Genomic DNA, 17,262 nt, shown 5'->3' with positions numbered 1-17,262 from the left:
CCATACGTGCCATCTGTAGTACTGCATGACAACACGCCATACGTGCCATCTGTAGTACTGCATGACAACACGCCATACTTGCCATCTGTAGTACTGCATGACAACACGTTATATGTGTCATCTGTAGTACGGCATAGCAATGCGCCATACATGCCATCTGTAGTACGGACAACAACACGCCATACGTGACATTTGTAGTATGGCATGACAACACGCCATACGTGTCATTTGTAGTACTACATCACAACACGCCATACGTGCCATCTGTAGTACTGCACGACAACACGCCATACGTGACATTTGTAGTACGACATGACAACACGCCATACGTGCCATCTGTAGTACTACATGGCATTATGCCAACACAACACGCCATAAGTGCAATCTGTAGTACGGCATGACAACAAGCCATACATGCCATCTGTAGCACGGCATGACAAAACGCCATACCTGCCATCTGTAGTACGGCATGGCATTATTCCATATGTGCCATCTGTAGTACTGCATGGCAACACGTCATATGTGCCATCTTTATTACGGCATCTGTAAGACTGCATGGCAACACGCAATACATGCCATCTGTAATACTACATGGCAATACGTCATACGTGCCATCTGTAGTACTGCATGGCAATATGCCATACGTGTCATCTGTTTACTGCATGGCAACACACCATACGTTCCATCTTTATTACGGCATCTGTAGTACTGCATGGCAACACGCCATATGTGCCATCTATAGTACTGCATGACAACACGCCGAACATGCAATCTGTAGTACTGCATGACAACATGTTATATGTGTCATCTGTAGTACGGCATAGCAATACGCCATACATGCCATCTTTAGTACGGCATGGCATTATGCCATACGTGCCATCTGTAGTATGGCATGACAACATGCCATACGTGCCATCTGTAGTACTGCATGGCAACACGCCATACATGCCATATATAGCACTGCATGACAACACGCCGAACGTGCAATCTGTAGTACTGCATGACATCATGTCATCTGTAGTACGGACGACAACAAGCCATATGTGCCATCTGTAGTACGGACAACAACACGCCATACGTGACATTTGTAGTACGGCATGTCAACACGCCATACGTGACATTTGTAGTACGGCATGACAACACGCCATATGTGCCATCTGTAATACGGCATGACAACACGCCATACGTGCCATCTGTAGTACGGCATGGCATTATGCCATACGTGCCATATGTAGTACTGCATGACAACACGCCATACGTGCCATCTGTAATACTGCACGACAACACGCCATACATGCCATCTGTAGTATGGCAAAGCATTATGCCATACGTGCCATCTGTAGTACGGCATGACAACACGCCATAAGTGCAATCTGTAGTACGGCATGACAACACGCCATACATGCCATCTGTAGCACGGCATGACAACACTCCATACCTGCAATCTGTAGCACTGCATGACAACACGCCATACATGCCATCTGTAGTACTGCATGACAACACGCCATACAGGCCATCTGTAGTACGGCATGACAACACGCCATAAGTGCAATCTGTAGTACGGCATGACAACACGCCATACATGCCATCTGTAGTATGGCATGACAATACGCCATACCTGCCATCTGTAGTACTGCATGACAATACACCATACGTGCCATCTGTAGTACTGCATGACAATACGCCATACGTGCCATCTGTAGTACGCCATGGCAATACGCCATACGTGTCATCTGTAGTACGGCATGACACCATGCCATACATGCTCTTTTGGTAGTATGGTGAAGGGTTTATAATTTCAAAACCATACTGATTAGCTAGATTTCTAAAGTCTCTTGATGTGAATTGTGAACCGTTGTCACAGATAAAGGATTCTGGTATGCCTTGTTCTGCAAATAATACCTTAGTTAGTCGGATTATTGTACTTGCTCGTAGGTATTCTAGTTCTCGTACAAATGGGAATTTCGAGTAATAGTCTGTGATAATGAGATACCAAGTGTTATTGGTGTAGAATAAATCGGCTCCAACAGTGTGCCATGGCCTTGGAGGGACTTCTGTAGGAATTGTTTTGTTTTCTGCTGCGAGTTGTGAAATTTCTGACACGAGGTGAAATTTGCGACAAGATTGTCTATGTCCTTCTAGATACCTTGCTACTAGACGCTGGATTTTGCTTTCAATTTGACTTTTGTGTATTTGTTGTAAGATGTAATCTCTCAGCGTTGTGGAAATGAGTATTCTGCTACCTGTCAGAACTGTGCCATCCACAATGGATATGTCGTCACGTACTGACCAGTATGGTCGTAGAACTGATTGTACTTTCTTGATGCTGTCTGGCCAGCCATGTATAATTTATTGTATCAATCGCTGAAGGGTTTGGTCTTTGCCTTTTTCTTCTCGGATCACTGATAGCTTTACTAGTGTGATGCTTAATAGGTGGTGTCTCTTCACTTCTATATTTTGGATTTCAATTGTTTCCTGGGGTGACAAACGCGATAGCGCATCGACCAGAAGCATTTGTTTTTCGGGTTTATATCTAATATCAAAATCATATGGTTGTAAGCATAGCAACATTCGTTGTAGTCGTGGTGGGGATTTGATTTGAAGTTTTTCTAGTGAATCTGCTGAAGTGGACAGTGATCACTCTCGACCCGGAAGGTTCCTCTGTATAGATAGGTGTGAAACTTTTCACATCCATACACTACAGCAAGTAGTTTGCGTTCGATATTTGCGTATCGGGCTTTCAGCTGGTGTCAGTGCTTTAGATGCGAATGCGATTGGTCTGTTGTCTTGTAGTAGCACAGCTCCTATGCCCTTGGACGAAGCATCAACTTCAAGAATGACTGGTTTTGTTTGGTTATAGTAGGCGAGTGTTGTCTCTGTGCTGATAAGGCTCTTTATTTTGTCGAAACTCTTTTTGTGTGTTGGCGTCCAAACGAATTCTGATGCTGTGTGGTCTGACAGTTTGATTATGAATGGGCCCATGTATGTTACAAGACCAAGAAATGTTCGTAGTTCTTTCTTGTCATTTTGGGGGCTGCATCATTTCTACGGCTCTGACTTTGTCTGAACTTGGTTTTACTCCTTCGGCGGTATATAACATACCATAGAAGCTGCTTTCTCTGCTTTTTATGTGACATTTATCTCTGTTTAGTTTTATGCCTGCCCGTCTGATGTCCTCCATGTAGATGTCTTGGTCTGTTGCATTTGAACCGTATAATTGTATGTCATCTGCTATGCCTATGGCTCTTTTGCAGTTGTGATATGCTTTGCAAACTTTGAACTGGAAAACGTCTTGACTCATGCGGAGTTCTAATGGCATTCGTAGGAATCTGTACCGACCAAAAGGAGTGTTGAATGTTGTTAGTACTGATGACTCTTCGTCTAGTTTAACATTCTAATATCCGTTCCGGGCATCGAGTTTACTGAACAACTTTGCACCAGTCAGTTTATGTGTGATTTCTGCAAGTGTTGGTGTACGGTGGTGTTCCCGCTTGATTGCAGTATTCAAGTCTTTGGGATCCAAGCACAGACGTAATCTGCCATTTGCTGTTACTCGAATGACAAGCGAGTTGACCCAATCAGTAGGTTGGTTAACTTTGGTAATTATATTTTGTATTCCATCTCTGTTAGTTCCGTTTTGAGTCTGTCTCGGTGCTCTATTGGTATTCGGCGAGCTGCATGTACTACAGGTACCTTTGGGTCTAAAGTGATATGGTATGTTTAGTTTTCAAAACATCCGACTACATCATCTAAGCAGTCTGGATACATCTGTAGTAAGGTGTCGCTATCAATGTAGTTGGGGCTCTTCTGTTCTGTTTGATGTGTAGTTTGTTTTGCTGCATTTGTTGTATGTTTATTTCCTATAGCACAATGTAATGAAATAAGGTTAAGTGCTCTGCATGCTTTTAGGCCTAGGATGGCAGGACCTGTTGCATCTGTCACATAGAAAATACAGTTAATTTTCCTTCCTCTGTGTTGACAAGGGATTGTTATTGTTCCCAACTATCTATTTTATCTGGAAAGATAATACGAAATAGACGCAATGGGAGTACGTTGCTCTGGGCACCTGAATTTCGGTGTCAGTTTAGCACATTCGATTTGATGCGTAGTGTATACTTTCTCTCGGTTGTCATCTGCAGTGATTGTTCCTATTGTCAGGGTTTCTTTTTCTGTTATATCATCTGTGTTGTACCTCATATCGTGTGTCTGCTGTTCATTACGACGCTGTGTTGGTGAACGATTTTGTATTTTTTTTGATGATTTGCTTACCGTTCGCCAGTGGTTCATTTTTCCACTGAGATCTATACGCAGGACATATTTTCTGTGTAAAACTATCATGCGTTTTCCCACAATTGTTACATATCTTTGTCTGTTGTTGTGGCTTGTAGCTTTGTGGCTTGCTATACTTTTTGATTGTATTCACAGATTTATTTGGTGAGGAATAGTCCTGGTTACTTGCAAGCGATCTCATTTGTTTGTTTGTTGCTTCAAAACTGCGGGCTACATCTATCGTTCTGAACATCCGGATGGCATGAACCCCATATCAGTTGATCCACTAACCTTTCTTCCATTTCTTTGTCAGATCCGAAATTGCATTTGGCTGCAACATTCTTTAATTTTGACATGAAGTTGTCCACTGTTCTTGTATCATGTCCTGAAACTGGTACCTATGTATGCGGTGGTTAGACTTGGGTTCAAGGTGCTGCACAAACTTTTCCAAAATGTTGTCAGGCTTCTTCCATCCGCATTATCAAAATTCCAGCTGTTGTACATATCAAGGCCTTTCTCTCCTGCCCATAACAACAGATAGCTAGCCTTTTCTTCATCAGTGGCATTCTTCAGTGCACTTTTGAATGTAAATTCGCATTTTTGTCGGAATCGAGCAAAGGCTATCACTATATCGGGTGCTTCCCAGTCCATCTGAGGTGCTGGCAATGAAGCTTGTAGCGTCATCTTTATGGCTTCCCAATTGACAGTTGTTTGACTTCAAAATCGTTAATAATATATTGTTGAGAGTCTTAACATATCAGTTTACCGCTGCCACCATGTTATATATTCACCAGTATTATATATAAGACAGGATGGCTGGATTATGATTAACTAACCTGACCAGTATTTATTTCATGTAGGCAGCCACGATGAGAAAAACAATACATCATAGGTATATTTGTAGACTAACCTATTGATGGGGCTGTATACATAATAAGGACAGGATATAACAGAGAGTAACTCCCTTCATTTAGAAAGATATTTTTTTTCTAGCAATTGGGTGGGTGTTTTTTATGCACGCGTGTGTGTGTACGCATTGCTCATTCCTATACTAATGTTCTTACATGTAGATTCATCTAGTTATCAGCCAAACATTCACATCAACACAAAAGTTAACCACCGAAACCATGTCGTACCCATATAGTAGTGATACATCAACACATCATGGAGCATATACTACTGATACATGGCAAACTACAACGAACGTAGACGATGGTACTACTGAACGCACGACTCACGGGACCACAGGGGGAGATGAACGCACTTCAACTTCAATAACACACATGCAAACTACACCAGATCAGCCAACTGCAATTACAACTACGGAGCAGACAACGATCGCACCACCAGATAAGCCAGGTAAAGTTTGAGTCTCTGTATCAATTGTTACATTCTTTATATGGCGGGATATAATTTTAATTATAATGAGAGCTATTACTAGGAATACACACTCGACCTCGTACAGAACATGTAACACGTAGTCGAGATTTACCCTATACATACTATAAATGGTAATTTTATGAACTTTTGATTGCTTGCACCATCAATACTTGAAGTTAAATGGACAATACACCACGTATCCATACGTCACATTTATTACGTAACATTCACTTTACAATAGATATGTATTGATTCAACGATGACGTTTTTCTATTTTTAAAATGATTGAGGAATTATTGATCACAAAGAATTCCTCACTCACTCTCAATTTCGTTACAGAGAACGTCACAGTTGTCGATTACGGGACTGTTTATATAGCTATATCATGGACACATTCGGGTTACCGAGTGAATGTTTTTCGTATTGATGCAATTGCAGAAGAGGAACAGGGACAGAACGGAATCAGCATTGTTCATGCTCATTATGGAACTGTTGATGATCTAACACCCGGTGTGTTGTATTATGTGGTCGTAACAGCAATCGGCGATGGCGGGGAAACGCCGAGCGATTCAGTTTCACAACGATTAGGTAATTTTGTAAATTTAGCTACTACTATGGTGTATAATTATATATGTCAATGATTATAATTTGTTTAGTTTTTGATTGTAATTCAATCAATTGAAATAGTAATACTTGATAATATATTAGGGGTACGGGATAACATACGTACCTACATATAAGTATAGAATAATTATTACACACGACAATGACAAAAACATATACGTCTCTATATAACGTGGATTGAATGCGGACATGATATACAGCAATGTTTAGCTTTTAAACGGTATTTCAGTTCCAGAAACTGTACAGAATTTGACTGTTCATGATTATGATGCAACGTCGATAACCGTAGACTGGGATGAACCAGCAGATAGCGTATTTTATTATTATGAATTGTATTACGCCACCATAGACAGGAGTACCGTGACTAAGTTTCCGGAAGGTGGCAGGACATGGTTTACGGTTAACGGCCTCGAATCAGACACGAAGTATAATATCACAATGAAAACCCTGAGCGGGAACGAAAGAAGCGACTTCAGCAACGGAGTATCACAGAATACAGGTATTCAGAGATTATTTTCGACCTTATAGATTCTAAGTTAATGAAGTGATGGCAAATAAAATCAATTCTTTTATATTACCGTGCTTTTCCCCATTTTACGCATATCATTGCAAACGTGTAATCATTTTCCCATGGGGAAGCGTGTCATAATTGTGCATTGTACATCTGATGACTTTCATCGGAAAATGCAACTTTCAAATTTGAATTATACTTTTCAACATCTTGCTCACATCTGGATTTCAGGCTCCAAGATTGTGATATAAATAAAATAGGTTTATTATAATATATGTATTCAAACAAAACACGAACGATTCGACCTCCGTTGTTCATCAGTAATGGGGGAGAGGGCGGCTTGTCTTGTTTTGTATAGGTGGAACATCTCACTGATCGTAAATTCAAAAACCACTCCTTTTCCCTGATTTGAAAATAAAAATTACTGTATTAATAAAAGGTGAACTTTCGGAAAACTCAAAACATCAACTTGAGAAATTTCTGACAATATTCTTATGAATAAGGTAACTTAGTCCAGGAACTCGAAGATACGCTAGTTTATAGTTCCATGTAAACGTCTCTGTACATTTGGTGCATTTGAATCAGGCGAAATTTTAAAGAAAACATGTCGTTTACTGCCAAACATATTTTTTTTTAAAAGTATCACTTTTTGCATTTTATGTGCTTTTTGAAAAGTATTTCCCGTTTGCCCAAAATTCACAACGCCCATGCACATGTACGACATTATAACCATAGCTGAACGGGTTATCCAAAACACGTAAGATTGTACATTTTACTGATCTACATTACTGCTCGACCAGCCGAATGCCCCCGGAAGTCGATTCTCTCGATGTAATCTATACGGATATAGGTTGCGGTATCTTCAGCAATAAATGTAACATTTTATACTAAGGAGTAAGTTGTTTTTAATTGTTGTATGCTTGTTTACCTAATATTAGATCAAGAAGAAGATAAGTCGTCATTGGTGTCTGAGAATGTTGTCATTCTTCTAACTGTCATCTCAGTGATATTGCTATTGGTAGTTGTTGTTCTTGTTGTTCTTCTCGTGTATTTTAAACGTCGATATCCGAACCCTGAGGGCAATGCAGACACAACATGCAAGGACCCGCCACTTGGCATGATGGGTACCGCCTTTGCTGAAAAGGAAAATACAGAATCGCCGTATACCGATCTTCAAAGTAGGTCAACTGATGCTTTGTACACGCCTCTGAGGATAGAACCGCATTATCAGAATGTACGGCGATATAACGACAGCTGAAGGTGTTGTTCCAGAAAAAGGAAAAATATTACATTTGAAGAGACTGATCTACAATATTCGAATTCAAATATATAATGTTTTCAAAATATTACCACATTTAACTTCGTCTCGTTGAAAAAACATTTACATACCAACTAACTCACAATTTAGATGAATTTGATCAAATAGCGTATACAATAGATGTCTTGACTCATACACGTTATTTAGTCATACCTCACTCTTCTCAGGTTAAACAAGTTATGTGACTGAACCTTTATCGTAGTTGGCTCATGTCCATAATAAAACTCTACATTCACACTCATAACAGCGAAAATGTCGTTTCAGAATCACTTAATGTAACACTGCATAAAGTAATACTCTATTAACATTCGGTAATGCATCGTAGTCTATTTGTATCTTTTTATTCCCACATGTATTTTAATGTTTACAGAGAAAAGCCTCTGATTTAGTTTTCTAGACGTTGTTCATACTTCTTTACATGATATTAACTTATGGCAACCTCGTTCGTGAGATATGTTTATCTTTCTTCGCTGATTTGATTGATGTGGGTTGCAAGTGCTGTAAGTTTGACATTTGTAATAAACCACTGTATAATGCGAAAAAAAAAATTGCAAATTTGATGAATTGTAAACATTATCAGTTGTAAAATTGACGTTTTAATATTGACTTACAACCTTCTGGTAGGACAATGGTTATGGATTTGGTGTTACGAATTGTATTCAAATATTATGCGCAGACCCGCTCGTGGGTCAGAACAGAGTTCCATTTATTAATTTATTCATAAATTCACGTAGAACTTAGTGTGTTATTGACTCCGTTGTCACACAATTAATACACCTTCACTGCAACATACTAGTAGTATGCATCACATAAAACAGGCATCATTTTAGCGTGAGTGACGTGTCGTGGAATTGAATAACGTAGAATCAAATGGCATGCCACATGGCATAACGTGTTACGGAATTGCATGTCGGTAAATAAAATTGCATGCCACACGGCATAACGTGTTACGGAATTGCATGTCGGTAAATAAAATTGCATGCCACATGGCATAACGTGCTGTGGAATTGAATGTAAATAAATCAAATTGCATGCCACATAGCATAACGTGTTGTAGAATTGCATGTCGTAGAATCAAATGGCATGCCACATGGCATATCGTGTTGTTGCATTGAATGTACTAATGTACTTTTTTACTGGGCTGGAAAACAATCCGTACTAAAAGATGGCTTAATACTCTGTAAGACGGCAAAAAAAACGCGGTCACGTGTGTGCGTTACCAAACCGCTGCATAGTATAATATATGCTCCAATGTAATTCTGACTGGAAGGGCGCGGCTATTTGTAGGAATAGGAAAGTTGATCTCATTCACAAGAACTGTGTTTGAAAGTGATTCTATCATATATGAATAGGCGGCCACGTTTTAAATAAGTAAAGAGCACAGTTTCCCTGTTTTTAATGTAATGTATTCAAATTACATTTTGTACTATATATAGTCAGAAAGCCCGTATTTAAATACTATACTATTTAAAATCTAAACACTATTCGGTGATGCATGCTAATATAATATATACATGGTGTGTATCGAATTGCATTTCTGATAGCACAGTTCGTCATAAAGAAGCATTCACAAAACTTGATAGGTGAGTAACATTTGAATATTGAATGTAGAACTAAATATAATATCCGACAAAGCAAATGTGATAATTTCAAACGGATAGGTGGAATGTATTAGACCAGGTTTTAGCTGACTGGTTTAATCAAACCTATCAACATGGTGGATACATTATTCATCATGTCTTGTTTCACTGAAAATCATTCGTGTTGTGTTGTTTTATTTTCGGATTTGGTTAGAAAGGAGGTATGAACAATCAAGGATTCCCAACTTTATACAGAGGAAATAAAACTGTGTAATTACTGAATGTTAAAAATTATTCACACGATATTGTTATTTTATACATTTGTGCGATGCTTCAGCACTCAGGCGGTTCTAATTTTTGGTGGAAAGCGTTCTTCTTAGAATTTTGTTACACTGATTACATTACGTTTTTCTTAATGTTTTCTGTGCAGTAAACCAAGAAGATGGCGCTATTTCAGAGAATAGAGAAATATCAACTTTTAATTGCTGTTTTATATATATTCATTATTGGTTCCCGGGAAGTTCATTGCGCTAATATACTCATCTATGGTTTTCATTTGTCTAAAAGCCACACCCAAAATATAGCCTATGTAGGTGAAGCTCTAATCAAGCATGGTCACTCAGTTGATGTACTGACAGTCTCTTCTGATATATTCAATAACCTGTATACGGAATTGGATGTTCCAACTTTGGAACCAGTGGTTATAAATTATGACAATGAAGACATTCTACCTTATTTTTTCGACAATAGCATGACGTATCGTGAAGTATTTGAGAGGATGATTGAAACAAATGCAGTACAATGTGATGCAGTACTCCAACACAAGCAGAGCATTCGAGACACATTAAAACCCTACGACATTGCAGTCACAGACGCCGCTTGCCGTTGTTGCGCAATATTGCTGCAGTATATAAGTATTCCGTATGTACTGTTACATACGTTGACTGATGTGACAAGCACAACAGATATCACTGCTCCTGTGTCGTACTATCCTATTGAACAAACAACCATAATGCTAACAGATGAAATGACCTTTTCAGACAGACTTAAAAACACATTAGCGCCAATGCTACTACCAGCATCCATAAACATTAATATGGATTTTTTGAGACTGTACCACAAACACAATATTACTCCAGTGAGTTATTCTTTTGAACAGGCATCTCTGCATCTTCTAGTTAATGACGTCACTATCGAATACATACACCCTTTAATCCCTAAGGTCGTTCCAGTCGGATTGCTGACTCCCAGACCAGCTAACAGATTGCCTCCAGTAAGTACGATTACGTGATTATATCAGTGATTGATGCCAAATGTTAGCAGATGTCACAAAAATGCTAATTCGGTAGATAAGTAAATAATCGTATTCTTCATTTAAAAATCATTAGTTTTTAGTTGGTAAGAGAATATAATTTTTTAAAACCCCAGTAACTATCTAGTAATCATTATCTGTGTTTTCAGTGATAGATTGAATTTACACCAGGTTAAACATTTGTGAATGATTATAAATTATTTGCATTATACGTATGAATACTGAGCTACTGTGACATTAAGGAGTGTTACTCCCTTGTAACTTATAATGTATTCTGTCAATTATGATCACAGTTTATTCAAATAATGTCGGTTTCAAAATAAAGCTTTTGTTTGCATTCTTTTTTGTGTGTTGTAGCTAGGATACTGAGGAGTTACCCTGTAAATTATTCAATAACTTAGAAGGCACTGTGAGAGTGCAAATAAATATAAATTACATATTCGCAGTAATACATATGCCTTATTTATATGTTTACCATACTTACATCCGGTTTTAAACTATTCAATAGGTTTGTTCGGGCAAAAAGTGAAAACATTCGTTGTAATCCACATACAAAACCCATCTAACATCTTATTACTGGGTTTTAATTTAAAGAACTACCTCTTATTTCCTATTTCTATGGCAACAAGATGCAGATCTCCAACAAGAAGTTAGGAATATTTAATCACTCCCGAAGTTAAGTTCCCGTTTGCATTGCAACAATATCTAGCAAAACATAATAGACTTGTCCCCCAGAGGTACCCCATGCTGAAAAAATACTGAGAGTCAATAAATAAATTTATGAATTAATCATTCAGAAATTATTAAATACATTACCATGGCAATCGTATCTTTATCACCATTTAATAGATTAGTCAATGTGTCGAATGAAAGTTTGGAAATCTGTTTATAACTTTTAGAGATAATATTTAAAATGCTCATTGCTTACAAACATTACTATTTAATGAATTACTTTCATTACTTTTTTAAAACCTAACAAAAGAAGCATTGCACTATACAAACGTCTCGTGACGCAAATGTCATCAGCTCTATTTTTTTATTTCAAACTTTTTTTATTGATTATGAAACCCAAATACCGAAGTGTTATATTTGTGAGTGGACGGTAAGCATAACATAACCATGAACTTATGAACTTTAAAATGAAGTACTGATTTTATTCATTATTCGTAAAAGTTGTGTATATTTTTTTGGATTGTGTGCATTAATTATTTACAACGATGTAAGGCATACATAATAACCTATGGTGTGTTTATCGTGGTACAAACATATAAACACTCGATTATATTCAATTGTGTTACAGGACTTGGAAGAATTCATGCACAACTCGGGCAATGAGGGCGTCATAGTTGTATCATTTGGGACATATATAAGATTTGTTCCAAATGAAACACTTGATATAATACTATCGGCAATTGCCAGAATCCCCCACAAAACCGTATTCAGTTACAGTGGAGCAATCCCTCCAGGTGTCGGCGATAACATTAATATTGTTAAATGGTTTAACCAGAATGATATTTTAGGTAAGTTGTTTGTGTCACTGGTTTTCCTGGTTCAAAGTATTAGGAATGATAAACTAGACATTGTATTACTCATTTATGCTGTATATATTTATTATTATTATACATCTGTCACCTTGACGCCATAAGTTACAGCGTGCCGTAATTTTGCGGTATTTTACAGGGTATTTTCATCCTACCATATAAGGAAATGCGAATTCCAAATATGGAATTATTACGTGCTAAGCGTCCTCTAATAATAAAAACAAACATGGCTGCCATTAGGGTTTGACCGGACTCAACACAAAGAAGTTTGCTGATTCTCTTCTAAACTTTTTGGATTTCGGCATCCCAGAATACCTCAAAATATGCTCTCAGACAGTACGCCGCGCAGCGGAAATCTATAAGGTAATCTCGTAATAACCTCATATTATTGTACAAAAAGAACTGTGATATTCGTAGGTTTCAAGGTATTCAGGTATGTAGCGTAATAATCACTAAATACCTTACAGTTGGAAGGGAGATACCATGTAATTATTCACATAGGAACGATCACCTTTTTTATGTTGTGGCAAGAAAATGGCTTTAAACCAGATTATGAAGAGTTAGCCCTGCATACATGGCTGTGTAGGGGTGATATTTACATTGGGCTTCTTACGCCACCCCAACACAGCCATGTGAACGGTCACTATGATTTTCTAAAACCCCACATCCCCAGCGGACGTGGCATGGAAAATTACATTTTTTTCCAGAAACTTAACCATCCTCCATCAGTAAATGGCACCGATCGTTTCAATAACATTTAATGAACACTCGGTTTGTACCTTACGCATGTCTTGACAATTATAAAGTGGAAAAATTCACGTTTTGTCGTCAAACTCGCATTTGTCAACAAACTGTGGCAGCCATCTTGAATCACGCGTGACTTAATTCCTAATTTCCGAGTTACTATTTTTCTCACGAAATTCGATAGAGGGCGTTCTCAAAGTACCCGGATGACAGTCCGTTCAACGTTGTGGTGGGGTTGAAATTTGAGCGGCGTCTGCTGTAAGCAATATACTAGCAGTTACTGTTGCCGAAGTCTTATTTTTTACAAACGTTTTGCAAGAATTGGTCAAAATGGTTAACTGGCATTGTAATGCCCCAGACTATTCCTTGGGTTCGATTAAAAAGAAAAAACAGCGAAATATCCTGAGATGAAAGGCGTAACTTTTCATACAATTCTTTCGTCCAAGAAATCAACACTTCAACGCCAGTGGATTCGAATGTGTCGTCGGGAATCTGAGTGGACGCCAAACTATATTCCCGGGTTTGTTCACGGCATTTTCCATCCTGCGCCAGTATTTTTTTTAGTTCAATAACTGGAGACAGCCGTCTTTCAACCGCAGTTATACATCGATTGAAAAACGAAGACTCTGTCAGCTTCCCGAGACGAGCGCAAACGAAAACATTGAGCCGGATTTGATGAAAAATTCGCTCGTTGCTGATTCCCACATCGATCTTCTTGTTCAGAATCCTTATGATGGCATTTTTTGCGAAGTTGAAGTTAAAATAACTACGGAAGGAAAAAAACGTGTGTCCATTTATGATAACTGCATCTGCTGATCGCCTGGTGAATAAAATATTAAATCAAACTTACACTACACAGTTACAAACACCAGAAACTATTTTAGAGTTTGATTTAATAATAAACCATGGCTTGTAAGGATTTTCCTTCATGGATCATTGCCGAATACACTCTGCCATAATGAAATTAAATTCTGTATTCTGCACATGATGAAGCTTTACCGGAAATTATGAAGTAAGTAACCATTAATAAGTCGATATTCTTTCAGTCTGGCTGTTGTCCAGTCACTTCGATGCAACAAATATGCGAACATATCAGCTATTTAACACAAAGGCAAAGTATGAAGTTTTTTTTGCCAAGTTTTTACGTTACACGGATCTACCAGAGTTATCGTCGATTCGTGTTTTACAGTACGACGACGATTGTTTGACTCTTGGCGAACATTTAACTCGTTTGCTAACTCAACAAGTTCAAACAGTTTAGCTTTACGAACATTGCTGCAAGTTATACCACGATCCCGAAGAAATTTGCGGAGTTCTGGGACTTTTTTGCTTTTCTAATCTATTGATTTACGCATGTAAGAATACAGAACTTCAATAAAAACAACCCCACTCAGGCTCGTCATCCGGGAATTTTGGATGCGCCCTCTAGCGGAATTCCGTAGAAAACTAACAACTCGAAAATTAGGAATTGATTAACGGTGATCACGTGATACAACTTTTTCTTGACGTCACAACCGCGAAAAAGAAATCTGCATGTACTTTCATCGAATCCCGTTCAACGAACACTATAAAGAAACATGAATACAACTGTTCAATAAATATTTCATGAATTTATTATTCATTTATTGTGTATTTGTTTTGAAAATTAACATAAATAAATGATGTATTATAACTAAAATTTAATTTATTTTTATTTATTTTTAATTTTAAAAACCCATCATGCTGAGCAGTCTCCACCCATCTTTGATCACAGATGTTGTGTTGAGCTGTATATATTTGAGACACATCTGTAGCAGCTATAACCTCCATCATTAAGATTTAGTATACTTTTCTGCCAAGCATGATGGATAACAAAATAATATATTACTTTTTAAAATTAAAGTATTTTTTTCTGAAAATAAAACAAGTTTTATATTGATTTTCCTCATAGAAAACACGTTTTCGTCATTCAGCTCTGACGTCATAGTAAAAAGTTTTATCACGTGATCAATCTCGCGTGACCAAAATGGCGTCTCTGTTTATATACTTAAGTACCGTGTATACGCATTTTGGGCAATAAATAGTCTGTTTTAACATCCAAAACTCCCCTACAGTACATCAATTCAACAACCGAGTGTTCATTACAGTATGTTAAGGTGATCGACGCTGCTTTTGGTGCAAAGAGGTACGAATTCGTCGCGAAATGAGACATTTTGTATGACATGTGTAGTGTTTTTGAAAATGCCTATGGTCGTTCACAGGGCTGTGTATTGGGGCCCAGATAAGGTACCGATGAATAGGAGCGCCTCCACATTCACAGACCTGTACACAGAGCTAATGAAGAGTATGTGATTGAATAAAAGTATTAAAACAGAACCAATTTTAAATTCAAAGCCTTGTATTGGCAACACCTGATCGTTTTATCAATTTTCTTTATATTTGTATTTACGATGCACATTATTAACACACTGATCAGAGAGATCATGCATACTAATCACAGTTCACAGTCACAGTTTTTTTAATCCATTGGCAGGTGTTATTGGTTTGTTCTACAGGTCATTAAAATAATTGTACCAACGGTCAGTTTATGTTTTTGTTTGTCAATAATTAACCATTTTTACATATTGCTTTGATTTTGTTTGCAAACCTATTAGTGGTAAAGTCACTATTAATATTTGAACGTCTGAGTTTGTTGAAGACTTTATAGTTGTTCAGTTTAGCGGCACTGCATTCTTTATCCCATTTGTCTGGTTGGAATTGGTTTCGGATACGAGATCTATTGGTTAACCACATTTCCGATGCGGCGTTATCAGATATTTCACCCATTACATGTACAGCTTGGACGTGATTATTCAGTGTGATATATTCGGAGGCTTGTGCAATATGTTTTTGCGTCATTCATACGGCTATTGAATAGTTCAAAAGCCGAGGTTTTCCAGTTGAAACGGCACCTGATTGTAGTTTTCATTCATTTTTTGGCGGGTTAGAATGAGTGAACAATTTAAGACAAGTTGACAAATCTGATGTATCCAACACGTATCCAACATGTCATCAACCATATTAAACAACTCTGAAGATAAAATGACAAATAAATTATGAAATATATGTATACATTAAATTCCTCAGGTCATCCAAAAACCCGTTTATTTTTAACTCATGGCGGAACTAGCAGTTACCGTGAAGCTATATATCATGGAGTTCCAATGGTATGCATTCCACTACTGTTTGATCAATTCGATACGGCTGCTAAAATTAAATCTAAAGGCGTTGGTACATATATCAAAATGAAATCACTGAATAATGAGAACTTGTACGAAGCCATGATGGAAGTGTTATCGAACGAGAAGTAAGTAATTAACCGTATATTGTTTACGTTGTATTGTATTATACAACAGAATGTTTCAACTGTTGCTTACTGTAGGTGATGCCGTACAGATTAAATCAAATTAACATGTATTCATATCCTGTTCCAGATACAGTAAAAAAGCCAAGCAATTATCAGCTATTGTGAAAGATGTTCCGATGAATGCAACAGAAACCGCGGTCTTCTGGATTGAACACGTGATCAAACTTGGTGCTACTCACTTGACGGTCCATGAAAAACAACTTTCTATTATCGAGTATTACTTGCTTGATGTGATAACCGTGATAGTTGTAACCATTTGTATTATATTCTGGTCATTACGCTGGTTCGTAGTCATGTTAATAAGATAAGAAGTGTTAGGCGTTAGACGAGAAATAAATATAAACCTTCATAACTTTAACTAAATATATCTAATTCCCTTTTGTTATAGAATAGTACAGTAATGTTTCTGAAACATCTCTATTTCGTTGTGAAATGTGATTGTTTGACTTTTTTTTTATAAATTACAAAATAAAATAAGTATCGAATAATACAAACATGAACTACTAATTCAGTCAGTAGAAACCTGAGCTAATAAACAAATGCCATAACTAAATATATTATAATATTAACGAACCTCTAAGTTCATTTATTACTCAAG

General features: G+C 37.5%; 1 protein-coding gene across 1 annotated transcript; it reads left to right on the top strand.

The window, feature by feature from the left end:
• Window positions 1-10,124: 10,124 nt before the first annotated feature.
• On the top strand, window positions 10,125-17,027 carry LOC146735434 (2-hydroxyacylsphingosine 1-beta-galactosyltransferase-like). The gene is made up of 4 exons (XM_085506298.1): window positions 10,125-10,955; window positions 12,295-12,514; window positions 16,385-16,604; window positions 16,732-17,027. Exons 1-4 carry the CDS (start codon window positions 10,125-10,127, stop codon window positions 16,970-16,972), a joined length of 1,512 nt encoding a protein of 503 aa, XP_085362424.1. The 3' UTR covers window positions 16,973-17,027.
• Window positions 17,028-17,262: the final 235 nt, after the last annotated feature.

Source organism: Saccoglossus kowalevskii, chromosome 12, assembly GCF_978046115.1.
Source record: "Saccoglossus kowalevskii chromosome 12, keSacKowa6.1, whole genome shotgun sequence".
NCBI classification, from domain to species: Eukaryota; Metazoa; Hemichordata; class Enteropneusta; family Harrimaniidae; genus Saccoglossus; species Saccoglossus kowalevskii.
This window is presented reverse-complemented; position numbering and strand designations above follow the sequence as displayed.